At 51.1% G+C, this 20837-nt stretch overlaps 2 protein-coding genes across 4 annotated transcripts; one reads left to right on the top strand and one right to left on the bottom strand.

Annotated features, from left to right (window-relative positions):
• Window positions 1-221: 221 nt before the first annotated feature.
• Window positions 222-19304, bottom strand: LOC106656573. Its single transcript, XM_014377628.2, has 5 exons — window positions 18960-19304; window positions 18464-18802; window positions 3819-3896; window positions 3334-3741; window positions 222-3245 (listed from the first exon to the last, which is right to left on the bottom strand). Exons 2-5 carry the CDS (start codon window positions 18501-18503, stop codon window positions 3013-3015), a joined length of 759 nt encoding a protein of 252 aa, XP_014233114.1. The 5' UTR covers window positions 18504-18802; window positions 18960-19304; the 3' UTR covers window positions 222-3012.
• LOC106656572 (glutactin-like) lies at window positions 7617-16551 on the top strand. Of its 3 annotated transcripts, none has more exons than XM_023462140.1 (6): window positions 7619-7966; window positions 12025-12439; window positions 12825-14174; window positions 14553-14729; window positions 15012-15240; window positions 15788-16551. In XM_023462140.1, exons 2-6 carry the CDS (start codon window positions 12063-12065, stop codon window positions 16085-16087), a joined length of 2433 nt encoding a protein of 810 aa, XP_023317908.1. In that variant the 5' UTR covers window positions 7619-7966; window positions 12025-12062; the 3' UTR covers window positions 16088-16551. The 3 variants fall into 3 exon arrangements, with proteins under 3 accessions (XP_023317909.1, XP_023317908.1, XP_014233113.1); XM_014377627.2 differs by having other exon boundaries at window positions 12020-12439; XM_023462141.1 differs by lacking the exon at window positions 15012-15240 and having other exon boundaries at window positions 7617-7966; window positions 12020-12439; window positions 15788-15877.
• Window positions 19305-20837: the final 1533 nt, after the last annotated feature.

Raw genomic sequence — 20837 nt, 5'->3', positions numbered from 1 at the left:
GTATTATACGCTTGAAAATATTTCGGACTCGAATGAAATATATTTTAGACTCTTTTGCAACTCGATAGCGCGCGCACACACACACACACACACGAACACTGGGCCGCATAATGTATACTATAGCTGCGCGCGCGCGCGCCATTATATATACCTTGTAACCGGAATCCTCTAACGCGTATAATATATATATTTCTTTTCTTTTTTTTTTGCAAAACGCGCGACGTTCGTTATAATATTATTGCGAATGAAGAAAAATATTGCCTTGACTTTTTGGCGCGCGCGCGTTACTAGGCTCTCGAGTGTTTCACGCTGCCTCAAATATACGCGCGCGCCCGCGCGTGTGTGTGTGTGTATACATATCGAATTATATTAGAGCCGAGAAAGTGTTTGAAGAGAGTAAAGCAAGCGAGTAAGCGAAAAAAAAATATATATTCGACATTTTCTGCACTTGCTGCGCAGCCGGGGCGAGTCAATGATATGTGTGCGTATAGTAAGGAACTTTTCCGGGATTCGCAAGCGCCAACGCGAAGCTCAAAAGTCATGCAGAGAGAAAAAAAATTGGGCTCGAATATTCGTTCGTTTTTTTCGTCAAATTATCGGCACGTATACAATATAAACATCGGCACCGATCATGGTCCTGTCCGCCTTATATAATGCATAAATTTTTGTATACAATATTATTTCGTCGGGGTCGGGAGTGAGCTCGAAAAGACGCACGCTGTATAATACTATACGCGAGCAAGGCGCCTAGCGCAGCAGCAGCAAGCACCGCAGGTGTGCAGAATAGTCTCGCTCTCTCTCTCTTTCTCTCTTTCTCCGTATATACACATATACCTACTATACTACTATATAAGAAACAAAGTATAAAGTAAAGTATAAAGCTCGAGCGGGCGCGCGAAGATGCGCTTGCCTAAGAGTCTCGAAATTAGAGGAGCTTGCGGAGTAGTCGCTTTCTCCCTTTCTCTCGATATACGTACAGCACTACTATCGCCTGCAACTGGCACCTCCTTCTACCATGCTATACTATATATACTATAGGCAGCTGGAGAAGGTAGTTTAAACGAGTTGCGCACGAACGTATATATATATATATTATATATGTGTGTACGTATGAATAGGGGGGAGGTTCTTTAATAAAGTTCGAGACTCGAACGACGACTATAGGACGAGGCGCGAAAAGCTCCAGCTGCCTATAGGCTGCGCGATGTGCTTTCGGACTCGTATACATGAATATATATGGAACGTATGTATAAGAGCTGTATACATGTGTGGATGTTGCTGCTGCTGTTTGTATACACACGAGAAGAGACAGAGAGCTGTGTGCCGATGAAAATAGCGTAGTATCGATCGCACGTGTGCACAGCACGACTGTCTTATATATACGCGAGGCGCTTTTCTGCTCTCTTATTTTTCCACGTGTGTATTAATTATGGCGAAAAACGATCATCGCTCGCTGCTTCTTCAAGGAGAAAGAGAGAAGACGATGCCCGTGCCGTGGTTGCGCTCGAGCCGCGCGGGACTTTATTCATATATAGGAACTTGTGTGTGCATCTCGTACGCGAGAGTAATAATAACGGTGGCGATCGGTGTGTATATGGGGATATAGGTACGTTGTTGCGCGCTTCGCTCGTATATATATATCGTACGTGGCTGCTCGTACCGAATGCATAGAGCTCGGCGCGGGCTGAACTATCTATAGGTACACACGAAGGGAGATCTCGCTTACGCTGTATACTATACAACAACATCTCTCATGCATATATATATAGGACACAACAATGTGCTAGAGAGAGAGAGAGAGAGAGAGAGAGAGAGAGAGAGAGAGAGAGAAAGAGAGCAGTGGCATCAGCTGATATTAGCAACAGCTGCTGCTACTGCTGCACACGCATATTATGCATATATATAGGCTTAAATAACGCTACAGCAGAGTGGCACACAAATAGAGAAAGGGAGGGCGGATCTCTAGCTATGTGTATGTCTATGTGTGCGTACGTGTACATTGTGTGTGTGTATTTCGCTTGAGCATACGTGACAGCGGCTATATAATACGTTGGTACAGTACGCGGCGCGCGGGGGGCTAAATCTCTGCGTGCGGCGGCGGCGGCTCGTCCCAATAATTATGCCATTATCTCTGTGGCTGCAATAATAGGCACTATATACATAGAATAACGCGCGCGACGTCGACGCTCGAGTATAAACGCCCGCCCGCGCACGCAAACGAGAGATTAACGCGCCGAGAGATTTATGTAGCGGAGCTTTTTCGCTGCTTTTTTTTGGTAACGTGGAAAAAAGTCCGCGAGATCGGACCGTATTATGTATATAAAAGCCATAACGTTAGCCACGCGCTTTATCCCGAGAAACAGCGTTTCTTCTCGTTAATTACAGAAAAGCTACACTCTGCCGAATTTTTTTATCGGTGTACAGGTAAAATTCTCTATTATACTATTTTTATAACGTACGATGTTTAATGATATAGCTAATCGAGGCCTTGACGCCCGTCGTCGTCGACTCGCGAGCGCCTTATTATTATTATTATTTTTTTTTTTTCATCATATAAACTACGATCATAAAATCCTAATTTTATACTCGATCTGTAGGTACAATAAGTAGCTCTCTCCCTATATCGACGCGCACCACACACAAGTGTTATAATATCGTAAATAATAGAAAACGAGCCTACGCGATAAAAGTCCGACTTGTTGAATGTGTACATGCAGTGTATACACGACTTGGGCTCGAAGTATTGCACGAGTACGATAATATCCTAAGCGATCCGGACGTGGTCTCTCCCTTGGAGATACGATTCGAATTCTCCCATGATCGGCCGCTATATGCACGCCTCGGCGCTACATTCGTTCGTTTCGTATCGTATATTATAATATACTTAAGGCTTGTTCGAGAAAACGTGTATATGCCGGCGAACTCGATTCAGCGCAAGCTCCTCAGACTGCCCTTGTTCTTTCTGCCGCAACTGCCGCTGGCCACGATCTGCTGGTGGCCGGTCTACGAGGACTATGTGCAGTCGAGCTCGTGACAGACCTCCATGTAGTCGGGATTGTGCATTATGTCCTTGATCATGTCCTTGAGCATGGTGTAGCGCGGCACGATCGGGTACAGCTTCGAGCTGTTGTACTCCTCCTTCAGCTCTTTGATGAGGTTCCGCAGGCCCGTGTACTTCTTGAGCAGCCGATACAGGTCGTTGGTCATCTGCGTGTTCTCGGCCTCGATCTGCGATATCGTCATGTCTGCAAGAGGGTCGTATAAATCGTGGCAGTTCTTTTGTACTCGAAAACAACCGGTGCATCCAAGTCGCGATCGTTGTTATGTACTCACTCTCGAGTCGATCTATGCGCTCTCGCCTCGATTCGGCCTCCTCGGCGAGCCTCGCCGACGTCTTCTGCTGGTCGTTGCTGCTGTTGTTGCCGGCCGCTCCACCGCTTTTGTGGCTCTTCTCCATGATCGTGCAGGCCCTCAGCACGAAGGCCGGCACCGTCTCCTGCTTCTCCTGCCGCGGTATGTCGACCAGCGTCCAGTACTGCGTCTCGAGCTTCACCACCTGCTTGATCATGGCCTTGAGCAGGGCGTAGCGCTCGAACACGTTGCGCACCTGCTTGCTGTCCGTGTACTTGCGCATGAGCTCGACCAGGGCCTTCTTCGCCGTCTCGTAGCTGCCCTCGAGGCGGATGCGCACGGCGCGCAGACGCTCGTTCGTCTCGATCACCTCCTCCTTCGTTTGTCCGCCTTTCGAAATAAAACAAAAAAAAGAAGAAATTAAATCGAATTACGAGGCAATGCATAATAGTCGTAATAATACTCACTGGCAGTGCCCTCGTCTTTGACGTCCTGCACGATGCGCCTGACGCTCTGCGTGAACTTGCCCACGAGATTCGTGCTCGCTGCGAACACAAAAACGAAATAGATACAGAAATCGTTCGCTCATTATGTCACGTCACGATCGAGCTTTCGTTCGAATCGGAGGTGGGGGTGTGGGGTGGGTATAGGTGCGGGTAGCCACGAACGAACTCACTGCGCACGATGCGAGAGTTGCGCATCGAGCTCCTGTTTATATTGTTTTGCTGCTGCTGTTGTTCCTGCTTAGCCATGATCTCTATTAATTTTCCAAGGGTTATATCGCCTGTATAACACCGCGACTTATCACCACGGCTCTGTATATATCATAACTAATCCACGGAGAGCAGCGAAGCTTCTTCTCACCTCGAGTCGACGAGAGTTTCTCTCCGTGTATAAGCCCAGTAGCATGGCAGTAGCAGCGGCAGCAGCAGCAAACTGAATCTGCGGCTTGAGCTGCTCTCTCTCTCTCGACGAGTATCGAGCGAAAATTTACTTATCACCCAGCGCGACGTTGTTGCTGCTGCTGCTGCGAATGCTATATTGGACTATATAGAGGGAAAGAGAGAGAGAGAGAGAGAAAACGACGAGGCTTTGACGGATCCCGAAGCCGCTTTTTGGCCTACGAGCCGCATGCTGTACACATAGAGTATTTCAACTAGCGCGCGGGGGTCGCTTTGTGTCGTTTGTTTCGCGACCGCTACCACACTACCACCACTGTATAACACTGGTATACAAACTGTATAAAAGCCCTCCCATATACATTGTTGCATTGACCGTAGCCAGAATTGCGCGCAAGCACAGAACTAGTCGCAAGCTCGCAGCAAGCCTATATACATACCGTTTTTATGTACCCCCCCACGAACGACGAGAGATGCCTTTTTCCGCAATCCGCGCGTATATAGATAATACGAAATAGCTCGTTCTATCGAGCTGCGTATATACGATTCCGGGAGCCATTTTGCCACCCTCTCGATCGTCGTCGTCGGCTGCAGTGGCTGCTGTCTCGAGCTTCCTGCATTATTATCGTATTATTATTTTTTTCTAATTATCCTTAGGATTTTATATATATATATATTTTTTTTTTCAACTTGCGCGCGCGGCCCCGCGATCGAAACTCGATTTCATAATCCTCGAATCGCGTTAGCAGGCCTAATTGTATTATCTTTTTATCGTCTCTATAGCGAAGCGGCGGCAGCAGCAGCTCTCGCGATTGCAGAGAGATAGCTGTTGCGACGATTGAAATACTTGGCGAAGTTTGCATTCGAGCGCGAAACCCTTACGATTTGGCACGAAGAAACAAATATAACACCAAGTTGGTCGTTATTGTCACACTGCAAAGCTGTCGTATTGTGCCCGCTACACGCTTAACTTGAATCGTTCGACAAGGCGCTACTGTATATAAGCCGCATCCCTGTATAGTATACTTGTTAGGCTGCAGCGATAGCTCATTATTAGACTATAGAACGCGGCACTCGGTGCTGTATATACATTCAAGTTGTGTAATACTTCGGTGGCGGCGGCAACTCCCCATAAATTTGGTAAAATCGCCTTATCTCGACGAGGCGGCATAAAAGACTCTCGCGCGCTCGCTTACATCGAGAGTAACGATATACTCGCTTATAGCTAGCAGATCAATATTTGCTCGTAAACTTATATACGTGCACATATATATATATATATTTTTGCGAAAGATAAAGTTGAGACTGTTGAGTAAAGATGCGAGCCTGTGTATGCGAGCGATGTGGTAATAACGCCGAGGTAACTTAAAGCCTCGATATAATGCCTTGGCGCTGTGTGTAGTGTCAAAGTTGAAACTTAACCAGCTGATTTTCAGACTCGCGCGACTCGATCACGATACTTTATATTATTCTCGAAAGTGCTAACTTTATCGAGGGTATACTAGAGATAGTTTAGCCCAAACTGTACACACACACACACATGATGCAGCGAGTGAAGATATTTCGAGGCAATGATTGGGACTCGTAGGAAAAATGGAAACTTACAGGATTAGGTTTGAGCTATTGCGTCAATATTTGCAAGCGATCGAAGGACCGGCAAAAAAAAAGAAGAAGAAGAAGAAGTCATCTCGTCACGCCAATCATTAATTTTATTTTCGGAAACAGCTATAGCAACACGAGCGAGCTCCTGGCTCGGTAATATAATAAAGGCTTTTATATACGTAGCCCTGAGCTGCGCGCAAAAAAGTGAAGGGATTTTTGTTGTGTTTTACATCGTTTAACGCCGGTGTAAATCATCGCGAGGCAGCATGGCAGGACTCTCGAGCGAGGAATCGTTCCACGCATACGCGAGTAAGTATATGAGCAAGGAAGAAAAAAAAAAGAAACACAAGACGAAAGAGAAGAGTAAAAGAGAGAGAGAGAGAGAGAAGAAGAAGAAATAAAGTCGAGGTGCTCCTGTCTCGGTTCTCGAGAGAGAATATGACACGACCCACGACCTCGACAAAGAGAGAGAGAGACACGTTTTGCTCTCGGAACTCATGAATAATTGATAAACAGACCAGTCAGAGCTTATTATGATCTTTCTCTCTCTCTCATAGATACGAGTATAGTTATTTCTGCGATCGCGAGATGACGATGCCTCGCGAGTACTCTGCTTGATGATGCAGTAGCGCGCCTATATAGTAAGTAGCAAACGATAGCAACGATTTTCGCGTTCACAAATATTCTTATCGTTGATACACACGTGACATATATATAGGTATATAGGACAAAGCAGCGGTGTAGCGTGGTGCACGCGTGTGCGCGCGAGAGGCAGAGAGAGAGAGAAAAAGTCAAGTCGATATAATCGATTTATCGACTTGGTCGGTCGCTATATTACTCGTTAGTGGGTATATAACAATATAGGCTTTGGTCGACTCTCTCCGTCGCTTATACTCGGCGCGTGGTTGTTGCCCAACCGACGCTCGGCCCGACGATCGTCGTCGTCGTCGTCGTCGATGCGTGTGTGCTGGCATATATACAGACAGAGAGAGAGAGAGAGAGAGAGAGAGAGAGCTCCAATTCGCTCGACGACGACGACGACAATAGAGAGAGAGGCTGTGGTAGTGGCGGCAACTGACGTATATATACAAAGAGTCGAGCGTCCGTCGAAGCGTAAAATCCGATTACGCACATAGAGCTCTGTGCAAGTCTCTCTCTCTCTCTCTCTCTCTCTCTGTCATCCTGACTGCGACGGTGTGTTTGCGCTGTGTGTGTGTGTGAGTGTGTGCAGGAGGGTCAGGTGCACAGCTCGCACGGGATCGAGCTTGTACAGGCCCCGCACGCTCGAACTACTACTACTATACATTGTGTCGTGCTCGAGATACGGAGAGTGAAGAAAAGAGCCTACTATATAAGCCTATTGGATGGACGCGGGGGGGGGGGGGGGGGGGGGGGGGGGGGGGGGGGGGGGGGGGGGGGGGGGGGGGGGGGGGGGGGGGGGGGGGGGGGGGGGGGGGGGGGGGGGGGGGGGGGGGGGGGGGGGGGGGGGGGGGGGGGGGGGGGGGGGGGGGGGGGGGGGGGGGGGGGGGGGGGGGGGGGGGGGGGGGGGGGGGGGGGGGGGGGGGGGGGGGGGGGGGGGGGGGGGGGGGGGGGGGGGGGGGGGGGGGGGGGGGGGGGGGGGGGGGGGGGGGGGGGGGGGGGGGGGGGGGGGGGGGGGGGGGGGGGGGGGGTAGAGCGCGGGGGACGGTCAAAAAGTTTGCGCGCTTACGACGACGACGATCCGGTTAGTGGGAGTAGAAGGAGCTGCTGCCGGCTCGAGAGAGGCAGGCCCCGCCGCTGTGCGAGCGCGTGTCTCTCGGAACTCACTCGTAGAGCGCCTCCGCACGCGAGGACGTCTCAGCGCGCAAAAGTAAAGCAGCAGCAGCAGCGGCAGGCAGGCAGTGCGTGTATTTACCATTCGTGCGGGGCACTTGGTCGCTGCAGTATACAACTCGCACCGCATCCGCGCAGCCTATTCCGCTCGCGGGTCGGCAGCGCGATCGTCTTGTTCACCGATCGTCGCACGACTTTTTTCTTTCGTCTCGATCAAGGTATAAACGAGTAGCGATCGGCGCAACGCATCAAGAGGGACCGAGCTTCGAGCGACCTACAAAGGGATACCTCCCCTCGAACGCGTGAGTCTTTTTTTGGGATTATTTATTTAGTCTGGACGCCGAGCATCGCTATTATACGTTATATATGTATACACAATCGTGTCGAAAAGAATTTGTACGCGCGTGCACTCGAGGCATTTCGAAGCCGACTATATACTGTACGAGAAGGCAGCTGACCTCCTATGCGCCGCTCTTCGGAATAATATCGGCCACGCGCACACACGCTTTCGCAATTTCGCAATGCACACAACGGCACACACGCACGCACACGCCTGCTTTATGTATAACCGATCGGTCGACCTGCCAATATAGAGAGCCGCGCATAGCCAATGCATATATGTGCGTGCACAGCCACAAGCCCCAGCTGCAGCGAGACGAGAGACGAGAAACGAGCTTGTGCGCTGCGAATTCCTCGCTGCCTTCCAATCGTACACCCGGCCCTGCTAAATAAAGACGTCGCAAGCTTGTAGTGCTGCTGCTGATCGGTAAGCACACACACACGCACACACACACACATCGGGCCCTGCGCGCAGAGAGCTTGCAGCGTAGAGAAGCCGAGAGAGATCAAGCTGCTGCCAGAGAACAATCGTGTCGGATCGTGCTACGACGCGTACATCGCTTTATTGTACTCCCGGCTGAAATAGCTTTGATCTTTTTTGTTTTTTCGCATCCCAAATTGTCCATTGCAAGGTCAAGTTTAGGCCCACGAGGCTGCTGCTACCTCGAGACGATCTCGCGTAATAATTATCCGTCGCGCGCGATCCGTGACAGCTGTATATCGAGTACGCGACTCTCGGAATCGAGCTCCTCAATGTTCTGCGCATGAATCAAAACTCGGCTATATATGCACAGTCTGATACAGGGAAAAAGTAGCTTTCGCTCGGGCAGATAAGGGGCTGCTGGCAAAAAGCGAAGCTGATCGATTCGTCGCGTACAGAACACATATAGCTATGTATATATGCAGCCCCGCGGGCCAAAAGTTACGCCGTCGTATGTATACACCGGAATATCGGAGTCGAGAGATCGAGGCGCGCGATTACCCGCGATGCGAGGGACTGTATAATGTGCATCTTATATGTGTGGGCATATAGTAGCTGCTGGATAGGCTAATGTATTCTCCAGTCGCGAGTACGATGGTACATCCACATTTTATATACTCGAGATTCATATTTTAGCGTTCGTCGCGAATATCATTCTCTATATACGGACACCTGCACGCTGCACGTGCGGCTACGTGTATAATATAACGTCGAGTCCGCGGCATATAGCGTGTCTTTCAGACATCGAGCACTAAATATCGTGCCGACGCACGCGAAATTCGAAGCTACACATAGCCGCGAGGCTTGATTGGCGCATCTCGAGATTCGTCGAGCGGACGTCAGCAAACGAAAAGACGGGAGCGCAGAAAAAGAATAAGCGATATTCGAAATACGATGAAATATGGCTCGCGGCCGCCTCGATCGGGGCTTTTCAATTCGAGGAAGTCTATTTTCAATTGCGCGATACGTATAAGGTGCACGCAGAACGCATTTGTGTTTAATAGGCAAGCGCGATATTCATTTGTATATTGCTAGATATATACACAATGAAGTATGAGCGCATCGCGCGCGAGGTCCGCCGCGGAGCGGCATTAATCCCCGCATCTGCCGCCGCTGAATCATAAAAGTCCGAGCGCAGCGAGCGAGTACTTGTTGTGCGTGTGCCTTGTGCGTTACATACACTATACACAGCTATTGTAGCATACGTGCGTGTATTACGTCAGTCGGTTATAAGAGGCGTACATGACGCTATACACTCTGGCATACATCGGAGAGCACATGATGCGGCTCGCTATATATATATGTATTCGCGTGTCGCGCGCGCGAGAGAGAGAGAGAGAAAAAAAGGAGAGAAAAATAGCTACCCCACATATATAATAATCCGGATCGGCACTTGGCGAGCCGCGGCCGCGACGTGACTAATTGATCTGTATATACCGTAATAATCGTTGCGCTCCTCCCCCAAGGTCGTCGTCGTCGTCGTCGTCGTCGTCGTCGTTCACGTCGGCGACAATCAACGCGCGCGACTACGATCGTAAACTTCATTTGCATCTCTCTCCGTCGTCGCGAGAGAGATCCATTGTATTGTTATATGGACGCGATGCTTAAACACTCGGCAATTGTCATTTGGAAATACGTATATAGCTGGCACGTCGATAATTCCTCGTATAAATAAATGCACTGCGCGACTCGAGTATAAAGAGCAAAAAGCCATTCGAGAGAAGCGCGGCGCGCGTGATTTATTCGCGGAAATGAGAAAATCCGATTCGAGAGAGAGAGGAAGGGGCAGCAGCATCTCCCGACTCCGATATACATGTGTGTGTGCGCGGCTCTGACGAGCTGCATTCATCGCCAGCCAGACTAAATAAAAACGGCGAATGTATAAAAAAAAAAAAAAAGCTATATAACGCAGGCAGTATACAGCGCGTGCCCTATGTGCTCGGCTCGATCCGCGCGCATAGAGACGTCGTCGTCTCTCGCGCTCCGCACGTGCTATTAATTATATATGCAGTGCTGCATATGTGTGTCTGCAGGGAAAGAGAGAGAGAGAGAGTAACAACATCGCGGACGACTCGCGCGCGAGACTCGTGCGAGCTGTATACCATAGCACTCGATGAATTTACATGTATGCAGCTTTTATTATATATATAACGTTACACGCGTATATCTACTCGTTGCGAATTTATGAGCGAAATAAAAATAAATGGCGTGCGTGCAGGGATTCCCACTCTCTCACTCTCTCACTCGTGGCAGAGAGTTATGCGCCAAAGGACAAAAACATAAACACTTCTCCAGCGGCGGCGGCGGCGGCGACGCGCGATATCACAAAAATTTATATGTATATATATGCAACTCGATCGCGCCCGCAAATGTGTATCGTTATACATAGCAGCGGTATTAAGTTGGCCCCCGCGCGCAGGGCTGGCGACGAAAGCCGATCGGCCGCGGCAGATTTAATGCGAAATGAAAACCGACTACAAACGAATTCCCCGATAAGCGTCCCCCGAGCGCGAGAGAAGCTCTCGACACGGCGAGAAAGAGAGAGAAAAGTCATCACGCGAGAGAGCTTCGGGGCAGTCTATAGCGTTGTGTGTATACAATGCTCGAGACATTTCGAGAATAACAATAAAATATAGCTCGCGCAGTTTATATGTGTGTACTGTGTATCGCCGTTGCAACAGTTCGGATTACGCGATGGCCGCCTTTTTTTTCCACGCTCTTATTTTATCTCAGCTCTTACTCTTATATTCTCGTACCAACACATACACACACACACACACATATATGACTTTATATGCCTCTTTTGCTGCTGCTGCTGCTGCTGCTTTCTCTCCGATTACTCGCCAGCAGCTCCGACCAAGTGGAGTCGCGTAGTAGTAGTGGTAGTAGTCGAGCTTTATTTCGATTGCAACGTCGTCGGCGGCGCGCGCGAATCACTTGCCTGCCGGAAGCTCTATATACTTTCTCTCTCTCTCTCTCGGCACGTAGCTAATCAGTCTCGCGAGCGATTCTTTCTCTCTCTCTCTCTTCCATACTGCACACAGCTCGTGTGTGTGTGCGTGCGCGCGTGTATACGCCCGGCTCATTTGTTTCGCTTCTTGCATATATACATATGGTCTATATATTATTGCATACTCGAGAGAGAGAGAGAGAAGCGCTTCGGGACATTTACACGCACTCGCGACTTACGCGCGGCAGCAGCAGCTTTTCTTATATACTATGCTGCTCGGCAGCTGGCCTACATATGCGGCAGCTCGTTCGGCTCTCTCATATATGTGCGCGCATTGCATTTACAGGCGCACATACAAAGAGTAATAAACTTGTGCGCGCTCGCGAGAGACTCGCGCGCTCTTTTATCGATCTATACAAAGAGAGAGAGAGACGACGACGACGACGACGACGCACTTATAATCTCTTTGACTGTGCTGCTGCTGCTGCTGCTGCACGCGACACAATAAATGACTTATATATACATTTATACATATGCGAATAAACGAACACGATAAGCTCTATATTTTCCTCTACATATGTGCAGAGCAGCGCTAGTTGGAAAAAAGGGACGTATAGAGGATACGACGATGATGGAGGGCAAAGGCGCGGCGGCGGCCTGGATGCCGCTGCTGCTGGCCTCGTTGCTGCTGCTCGCGCTCTCCCCGAGCCCGACCGACGGATTCGACCAGCCGACCGAACTCTCATCCAGCAACGAACGACGTCGTTTGGATTCGACGAGGATTCGACGCGATGTCTGGCTGCCGGTGGAGCTGCAGCAACTCGCCGAGGACGAGATTCGCCACGAGGCTCGGAGAGTCAGGCGCAAGCACAAGCGACGCAGTCAGCATAATAGTCCCGAGGAGGAGGAGCGACGCCGCAGACTGTGGGAGCAGCAGGAGAGGAGACGAGTGGACGAGGAGCGCAGGAGGGCCCACGAGCCGCCGAGGCCCGAGGAGCCACCCCAGTTCGTATTGTTGTTATCGTAGCTTCTGCGCTAGCGATGCTCGATTTCGGCTAGTTTTTGGTCATTTTTCGGATACGATCGCGTTACTCGAGTGTCAAGCGTATTTTACTCGACTTGAAAATATGACAATTAAATCGTTTCTTTAAGCCTCTACCGCCAGATGGCGAGTACTCGTGTACCTATAAATCCACAAGTGGCAAAGCAAACATAATTGTATAACCGTAACACAAGGTTGAAGTAAAATTTGATCACCAGTTTCTATTCAATAGTGCGTGACTATAGATAAAATGAGATGTCGTAAAATATCGAGCATTTCTACCAGATGAATACCAATTGACCCTCGCACGAGCCCCCGATTCAATTCTAATGTTATTATACGTTAAAGGCCCACGACTCGGCGACCGACTTACGAGGAGCGACTGCGCGAGTGGCAGCGACAAAAAGAGGAGCACGACCGACTGGTGCGCGAGCGCGAGAAGGAGTACGAGGCGCTGACGGTGCGACCACTGGGCCCGCCGGTCTCGCAGTCGGCACCCAGCAACGTCCAGCGAGCACCGCCGGGCTCCCTGACCGACGACGAGGCGGAGAACGAGCGCAAGCTGCAGGACTACATCGAGCGCAACACGCCGATCAACGCCCCGGGCAGGGGTCAGCTGATGGCTCACAGTAGGCCCCCGGCGAGTCGACAGCCTTGGCCTGCTGGTCAGCGAGATCCCTACGAGTCTCACGAGCAGCGAGGCTATCCGGCCTACAACTACAACGAGCCCGAACGAAGTCGTCATCACGAAGGCGGTAGTGGAGAGCAGCAGCAGCTGACGCCCGAGGACGAGCGCCAGATCGCCGAGTACCACGAGCGCCTGGAGATGCAGTTGGCCCAACTGCAGGGGCCCGCGAGGCAGGAGTTCGAGCGTCAGGCCCGACAGCGCGAGGACGAGTACAGGCGGCGACTGCAGCAGGACCATCTGCGAGAGAAGACGGGCTGCAATCAAACCAGCAGCGACCATAGCGGTGTCAAAGGACAAGCCCAGCGCCGACCACCTCCCGCGAGCTCGATCAAGGGCGCCGTGGTCGATCCGTGCGCCAGCGGGCCCTATCCACCCTACGGCGACGCTCGCTACGCCAATCGCGGGCCCGACGGTCGGCCCTGTCCACCGCCGCATCAATCGAGAGGTGAGACCAAGGGTCCGAGCAACGATCGGGACCCGTACGAGCAGTACAGACGCACCCAGGAGTCGAGATACCGACCGGAGCAGAGCAAGGGACCCGAGCCGGACAATCGGTACGAGGAGCAGGTGCGCGCCGCCGAGGCCAGATGGAGGGCCGAGCAGAACAAGGGACCCGTGGTGGATCCGTACGCCGAGCTGCGTCGCGCCGAGGAGGCCAGATACCTGGCCCAGCGGAACAAGGGACCGGCCCCGGCGCCTTACGAGGAGTCGAGGAGGGCCCAGGAGGAGGCCAGATACAGGGCCGAGCAGAACAAGGGAGTAGTGACGCCACCGCCAGCGGGCAGATACGGGGACGAGCAGTCGGAGCCGGATTGGAGGAGATACGAGGAGATGAGGAGGGCCGAGGATGCCACGAGGATCCAGCCGGCGGCCAGCAAGGGTAGCTCGAGCAACGGCAGGCCCAACGACGACGGACAGGAGACGCTCCAGCCGGAGGTCTGGAATCGAGTCTATCAGGCCAGCTACCATCGAGCCGGCGGCGATCCTGCCGAGTCGTCCTCGTCGTCGCAGTAAGTCTCGCTCGCCGCGCGCGATTACTTTTTATACGTCGCAGATTTATAATTGAACTTGACTCTCGCGTATTAAATGGCCTCGAGCTGCACGTGTGGTAGTAGCGTGTCTAGCTACGGTCGTAAAATTGCGCGGCTCGCGCAAAAATACGTATCGTATATATATAATAATTGCGATATAACCGTTGTAATTATCGCCGAGTTCATTCCCGACGCGTTTCGATCGCAATAATACCTATAATATAGACTTATACTAGTATCGTAGTTAAATGTCACGTGTAACAACGGACAGTCGATATTCTCGCCACAGATGCGTCCGCGATAAATAAATTGAAACAAAATCGATATTACATTTTGCGAATCGAATCGTTGCGATAGCTCCGGCAGAGATAGCGGTCGAGAGCAGCAGGAGCCAACGCGTCCGCAGCGACCGCAGTCCGCAGGAGCACCGTCTTCTCGTTACGGCAGTCATCCAGCAGCAGCAGCAGCAGCCCGGCCCAATCATTCCGACGTCGACGGCGACGACGACCAGGCCGGCAGCACGAGCAACGTCAGGTTGGTTCAGCATCGATTTCGAAATAATCGAGGATCGACTATAGCTCGAAAACGCGTGTAACATACATGACACGACACACACCCACACACACACACACACACAGACAGTATATTATACACATTAAGGGATATGGCACACGCTGTTTGCTGCGCTGTGTGTGTGTGTGCTGCGCTGCGCTGTGTGATTATCGCCTGCAGAGGTGCGCGCGCGCGCGTCGAGGTCGTGATCATGTTGCGTGTAACGATCCATCTACTACTATATACTTGCTACCCCACACGCAGGTACGAGGAGCATCGTCGGAACGAGGCAGTCGCCCCGGGCACGAATCCTGTCAAGCAGCAGCAGCAGCAGCAGCCAGAGTCAGGACGACAGCTTAACGCTAACCATACGACGAGCAGGCCTCCAGCAACAACAACGACGCCGGTGCAGGCGAGCAGCAGGAACGCGACGACGAGCGAGAATCGCGCCCCGAACGCGCTTCGGCGCAACGATAACGCGATCGATTTTATGGTGAGTCAGAGAGAGAGAGAGAGAGAGAAAGAGAGATGCAGCAGCAGCAAGCACCAGCAGCAGCATCGTCGCGTGCGATGTAGCGCGAATTTCGATCGATAGTCGCCCGGCAGCAGCGAGCAAAGACTAATTACGACTGTCTCGAGGCTCTCTCGCTCTCTCTCTCTCTAAATTTTCCTCGTGCTCTACATATTGCTTTTGAGACTCTGCATCAACTCGTTACGCTGGTTGCTGCTGCTGCTATATGTAAGGTGTACAGCGAAGAGAGTCTCTCGAGTTTGGAGGAGAAATTCTATCTATCTCGCGCGAACTCTAGGACCTTCGGGCTGTGGCGCCGCACGAGAGGAGACGATATTTCCGACAACTCGAGAGTCTCGTTTAGAGATCGCCTTCGCGTCATCGTCGCGCACACATTCGCACATACAAACTCACGATACACAGCGAAATCGATCGCGTATATTATCGCAAGCTCTTTCATCTCTAATGCCTTTAATGTCTGTGTGCGTTTGTGATGTCCGAACGTTTGTTTTGCTCCCGTCTGTTTCAGCGCGGTCTGAGGCCCGACCGTCCCGGCCCCGTGGCCTCGAATTTCCCGGCGCCTCCGACCCCCCGAGCACCGCCCGCGGCCAGATCACCCTCGGCCTGCGTCTGGGCCGTCGTCGTCTGCTGCCGCGTGCAGCGCGACCAGGAGAAGCTCGTGCGCTGCTTCGAGGCCATCAACTGTCCGGACGGCAACTGGGACGAGGGACGCTGCGCGCCGCCGATCGTCGGCGCCGCCAATCACGAGGTCGGCCAGTTTTATCGGGGAAGCGCCGCGGCCAGAACCACTGCCACTGCCCAACGATGACGTTATACTTATGATGCGCTATTTACCGAATATTACAATATTTAACGACGACGAGAAGAGCGAATTTGCCTCGATAATACAATTATATATAATAGCTTGCTCCGATTATTTTATAACGCATTCATTACTTAACAGATTCTGTGCATTAAGGAAATAATATTGTAATGTAATAATAATAATATATAATAAGTGTGAATGTGAGCTGGCAGGCGCGACTTACATTCAAAATTATCTATCGATAAATATCTCTTTCTCTCTGTAGCATGTATACAACGCATACGAGCGATGGTCGATTAATCGGCCAATATTATGTGAATAAATCAGTGACAAATAATCCCCGACAATAAGCAGAGAGAAACAACAATAATAATAATAACAACAACAGACAATATTACACGTATGTACTTTGATTTATACAAATGTAAATTATTTTCTCAGTCAATAAATGATTTATTTTATTAAAAGCCGATCGCGTCTATTTTCTCTCTCTCGACTCGCTATATACACTGAATTGGCAATTACGATCGTGCCGGGGGAGGCTTTACACCAGCTATACATGGTCGGCGTGGCGCGCGTAATATATACATTAGCGCATTATATTTGGCCACTCCTGCGCCTACGCCGAGATATAATAATAATTGGCCCGCTGCTGCTGCTGCTGCAGCGCGAGAGTAGCGTAACGGTAAATAAAGAGGATATATACGTAGGATCGCACACGAAGAGCTGCTGCACAAAGAATAATCGTGCACGTATGCTACGTACGTATAGATACATAATGCAATGTATGCGTACGTACCTCTCGAGAGTGGCCGAGTTTCGCGCGCGCGCGCGTTTGTCTATTTGACTATGTACATATATACCTACTCGCGTGTACGTACAATAATATATAAAGGCGCGCAGAGACGCGTGAAGAAAATTAGAATAGCTTCTCTCGCGCACTCTCAGGTATTATAATAGAATATAGGAGAGAGAGAGAGAGAGAGAGAGAGAAGAAGAAGAATAATATGTGTGCATGCGGAGAACAAATGCAGCAGCGGCGAGAATATCAACGCGCGAGAGAAGTAGCAGCGGATCTCGCGAGAGAGTGTCATTGTGTGTTCTCTCTTCTGTGCTCTTGCGACGCGCAGCTGGGTGTGGGTGTACACACTACCTATATAATCAGCTTGTTGCATCTGGCACGGCGCTTTTTGCCAGCATTCTCTTCGTATCTCTTTCTCGCTCTTATCCGCGCGGCATAATATACATTCTGTACTACTATACTTTACCTCGAGTATGTGCTCGTGTGTGTGTGTGTGTGACATAACGCGCGCGCGTGCCAAGCGCGGCTCTCGCTCGTGTGCCGCTGCTGCGTGTGATTTCGTATAATGCACCAGTCGCGATCAGCTGTGGCCGCCGAGTCGCGAGCACGCGAGCCGCCCCTACGTATATATACGTATTATATATAATGCTTTACGAAGCCTGCCAGAGAGAGATTGTATAGATAGATAGATGGTGGTAGTAGTAGGACGGAGAGCTAGCTGCTCTCGTGCCAAAAAGCAACAGGCGATCCTCTTTTATATACACCTGATGATGATGATAATAATAATGCCGTGTGCTTGCGAATACTTTCTTCGTCCTACATATATGTGCATCAAGTACAGGGGAGCTTTCGGCTTTTTTATATTCCTCTCTCGTCGTTTCGTCTTTCACCCACTCTATTCGCTTATATATGTACACAGCCGGTGTGTGTGCAGTGCTTTCCATGTATATAGTACATATAGGAAAATGATCAAAGCACGCGTTATATCGTAGAGATCGTTCGAACGAATAAAAAAAAAACAATCACCCATATACACCGCAATTACATTAAAAAGCTCTCGTTTATGGAGAGCTTGCAAAGTGCAGGAGCAGCAGCCCGTAATAGCGCACGCACGCAGCCAGTATAGAAATGCGAAGATCGATCGAGAGAGAGAGAGAGAGAGAGAGAGAGAGAGAGAGAGAGGCGTTGCCAGCGGCAGCAGCGCAAGTGGCAGGCAGGCGCCGATCAAAGGACCCCAGCACACAACAGGTGTAGCAGCGACGTGCCTTTCCACCCCGTACGTGTCGAGAAAAGCTCGAGAGCCGAGTCTCGAGTCACCCCGTCGCGGGCAGCCAGACACTGTGTCACACTGCTGCTTGTATGTAACACTTATATATATGTAGGTAGGTAGGTAGGTAGGTGCTATACAGCCCTCCTGCGCGCTCGCTCCTTCTTCACCCCCACCCCCGTATAAGCTTTCGCTTCGAATTTTGTCCGAGTAGTATCTCTCGCTACCTACAGAAGTGTGTGTGTGTGTGTGTGTGTGTGCGCGCGTGTGTGTACTGTGTATTAAGTTTTGTGTTACAAGCGATGCTCACCTTCGCGCTGCGAGCCCGTCTTCTTGTCGCCTCGGCCCATCGTCTAGTCGTCGTCGTAATCGTCGTCGTCGTCGTCGTCGTCGTCGTCTTCGTGGCACTTAACAACAACGAAAAAAGCCCCGCAAGCTCGGCTTATGCCACTGATATCCACTCCTCCTCCTCCTCCTGATCCGTGTGCAGCAGCTCGTTAGCGCGAGTCGCGGTCCGGAATGAGAGAGAGAGAGAGAGCTTGCGATGTTGAACGTCGACGATCGATCCTCTTCCTCCTCTAACTGGACTAACTGCTTCTTCTTCTTCTTTCTACTCTCTTAGCTGAGTGCCAACGCAGAGCTACTGATCCTGCAAAGCCAGATGATACGTATGAAATTAGTTTGCTGAGAGCGGAGTAAATGTAGAGGACTCGTGTTTCGAGCGAGTCCATATCCCCCGCGCCGCCGACGCAGCAGCCGCTGAACGCAATTCGGGCGCGTTTAATAAAACGCTCGTATACACTCACCTGACTTGGCCCGCTGCTACAATCTGCTGCTGCTGCTGCTGCTGCTGCTCGTTGTCGTCGAGCAGTCATGACCAGCCCAGCCCCCGGCCCTTAGACAAAATTATATCCTGCTGCACCGTCTTCAGGCGCTACTACTGCTGCTACTACTACTACTACTACTACTACTCGACCGATCCATCACGCAGCCCTCCTCGACGCACCGCCAGTTTAATAATCACGCGCAAGCTTTTTGCAAGCTCTCTGCTGCTGCTGCTGCACACGGGCTTCGTCGAGCGAGCGGCGACCGACTGATCCTGCTGCGTCTGCCTGCCTGTCTGCTCGCGGCCAGTTCAGCTCGCTGTTCCTCCTCTCGCACACACACTCCGTGCTGGTCTGTGCTGCACTCGAGTCGTCGTATCGTCCTGCTGCTGCTGCTGCTGCTGCTGCTGTAGGTACTACTCTGTGTGCGCCAGCGCAACGGCGGCGGCGAGATACACACTGTGATCTGTCGCTCTATGCACCACCACCACCACCGCCCCCACCCCCCCCGCTACTCCTCTCTTTCAGGAATTGCGCTTACCACCCTCCATGTGTGTATACACGCATTCGCGCTCTCTCACGCACCTATCCTATATATATGTACGTTGCACTTATCGCTGCGCACTGTGAAGCAGCGCCCCCCGAAATCGAGTCGCAGCGCGAGCGGAGTTCCGCGTGCGATGCAACCGCTTTTTGATCTTACGTACCTTTCTTTGGCTGCACAGGGCCTAGGGCATTCGAGCGAAGCAGCAGCTGAGTAGGCAACAAGTGACCGAGAGTTTACCCGCTTAGGCCTTTTGCCACCCTCCACTCTCGTTCTTTCTCTTTTACTTTTGCTCGCTTTTGTTTCCTTTGACGCTTGTTCGAGCGGTCTTTTCCTGCCCGTTGCGGCACATCGAAAGAGGCGCGCGCCGGGCGACGACGACGACGACGACGACGATCGCATTGCCTATAGTTTACCCCTCGAACAATCTCGACCGAACGCGGCTGAATCTATACAAGAGCCGAGCTTGCGACTAGCGGGAACTGCTTGCAAGCTCGTGTCTGCGCTGTGTAGAGATCTGCATCGCCGACCGACCCCCGCGAGGAAAACTTCTTTCCCGACTCGTCGCACGGATTTTCTGCGACCTCTAGCCGCAAGCTCGAGTTCCGTATTATGCCGACCGTCGATCCATTACCTTCGAACTTACCGATATCTACTTGTGATGGCACTAACGTTCCGCGAGATTGCCTATACGTGAGATATATCCAAGATTTTATACTCGAATGCTGCATAAACCGATTTTTGTGTCTGCACATTGGTACAAACTGCTTCGTGCGTGGGGCTTCGTTCCTTTTTTTTATTTTTTTAATTTTTTTCGAAAAATGTATTGCATTAGATTCTAGTTGACGGCGAAAAACACGCGTGGATTACTACGTTACGTGTCCTTGCATATTTAGTTGCGTAGATTTGTTGCGCATCCGTATAAACATTGTTATTGGATTTCTCACGGCCTGCGCTCGACTGGATATCTATGAAAATATGTGTCACGAGAATTCGAATCTAGCTGCGGAAGTTACATGACTATGAATATTGAAACGCGAGTATGTACTCGAAGTAAACAATAAAGTTCACCGTGCGCTAGCATTCGTGGCCGGAAGGGCTGCGGGATCGAGCAACAGCTCGAGCTTACGGTGCGCAGGATACGCACTTTTTGACCCGAAAAAAAAAAAAAAAAGATAGTCGAGCGGCAAAAATCCATCGTCCGTAAAGCGAGGATCGTCGGTCGTAGACACGCGCAGCGAAGGAAAAAAGGATCCTCGCAAGTTCCCGTTTCTTCTCCCTCGGAATCAGAACGGTAGTCAGCTGGCCGTTGAATT

The sequence above is a fragment of the Trichogramma pretiosum genome, unplaced genomic scaffold (genome assembly GCF_000599845.2).
Source record: "Trichogramma pretiosum strain Unisexual culture from Peru unplaced genomic scaffold, Tpre_2.0 scaffold20, whole genome shotgun sequence".
NCBI classification, from domain to species: Eukaryota; Metazoa; Arthropoda; class Insecta; order Hymenoptera; family Trichogrammatidae; genus Trichogramma; species Trichogramma pretiosum.
This window is presented reverse-complemented; position numbering and strand designations above follow the sequence as displayed.

What these genes read in the sequence shown, in the direction of transcription:
- LOC106656572 (XM_023462140.1), top strand. Translation starts at nt 12,063, where the DNA reads ATGATGGAGGGCAAAGGCGCGGCGGCGGCCTGGATGCCGCTGCTGCTG. An exon ending in AGGCCCGAGGAGCCACCCCA is followed by an intron (nt 12,440 to 12,824) that starts GTTCGTATTGTT and finishes TATACGTTAAAG; the next exon opens with GCCCACGACTCGGCGACCGA. An exon ending in GGCAGCACGAGCAACGTCAG is followed by an intron (nt 14,730 to 15,011) that starts GTTGGTTCAGCA and finishes CCCCACACGCAG; the next exon opens with GTACGAGGAGCATCGTCGGA.
- LOC106656573 (XM_014377628.2), bottom strand. Translation starts at nt 18,503, where the DNA reads ATGGGCCGAGGCGACAAGAAGACGGGCTCGCAGCGCGAAG. An exon ending in CAAAGACGAGGGCACTGCCA is followed by an intron (nt 3,742 to 3,818) that starts GTGAGTATTATT and finishes TTATTTCGAAAG; the next exon opens with GCGGACAAACGAAGGAGGAG. An exon ending in GCGCATAGATCGACTCGAGA is followed by an intron (nt 3,246 to 3,333) that starts GTGAGTACATAA and finishes ACCCTCTTGCAG; the next exon opens with ACATGACGATATCGCAGATC.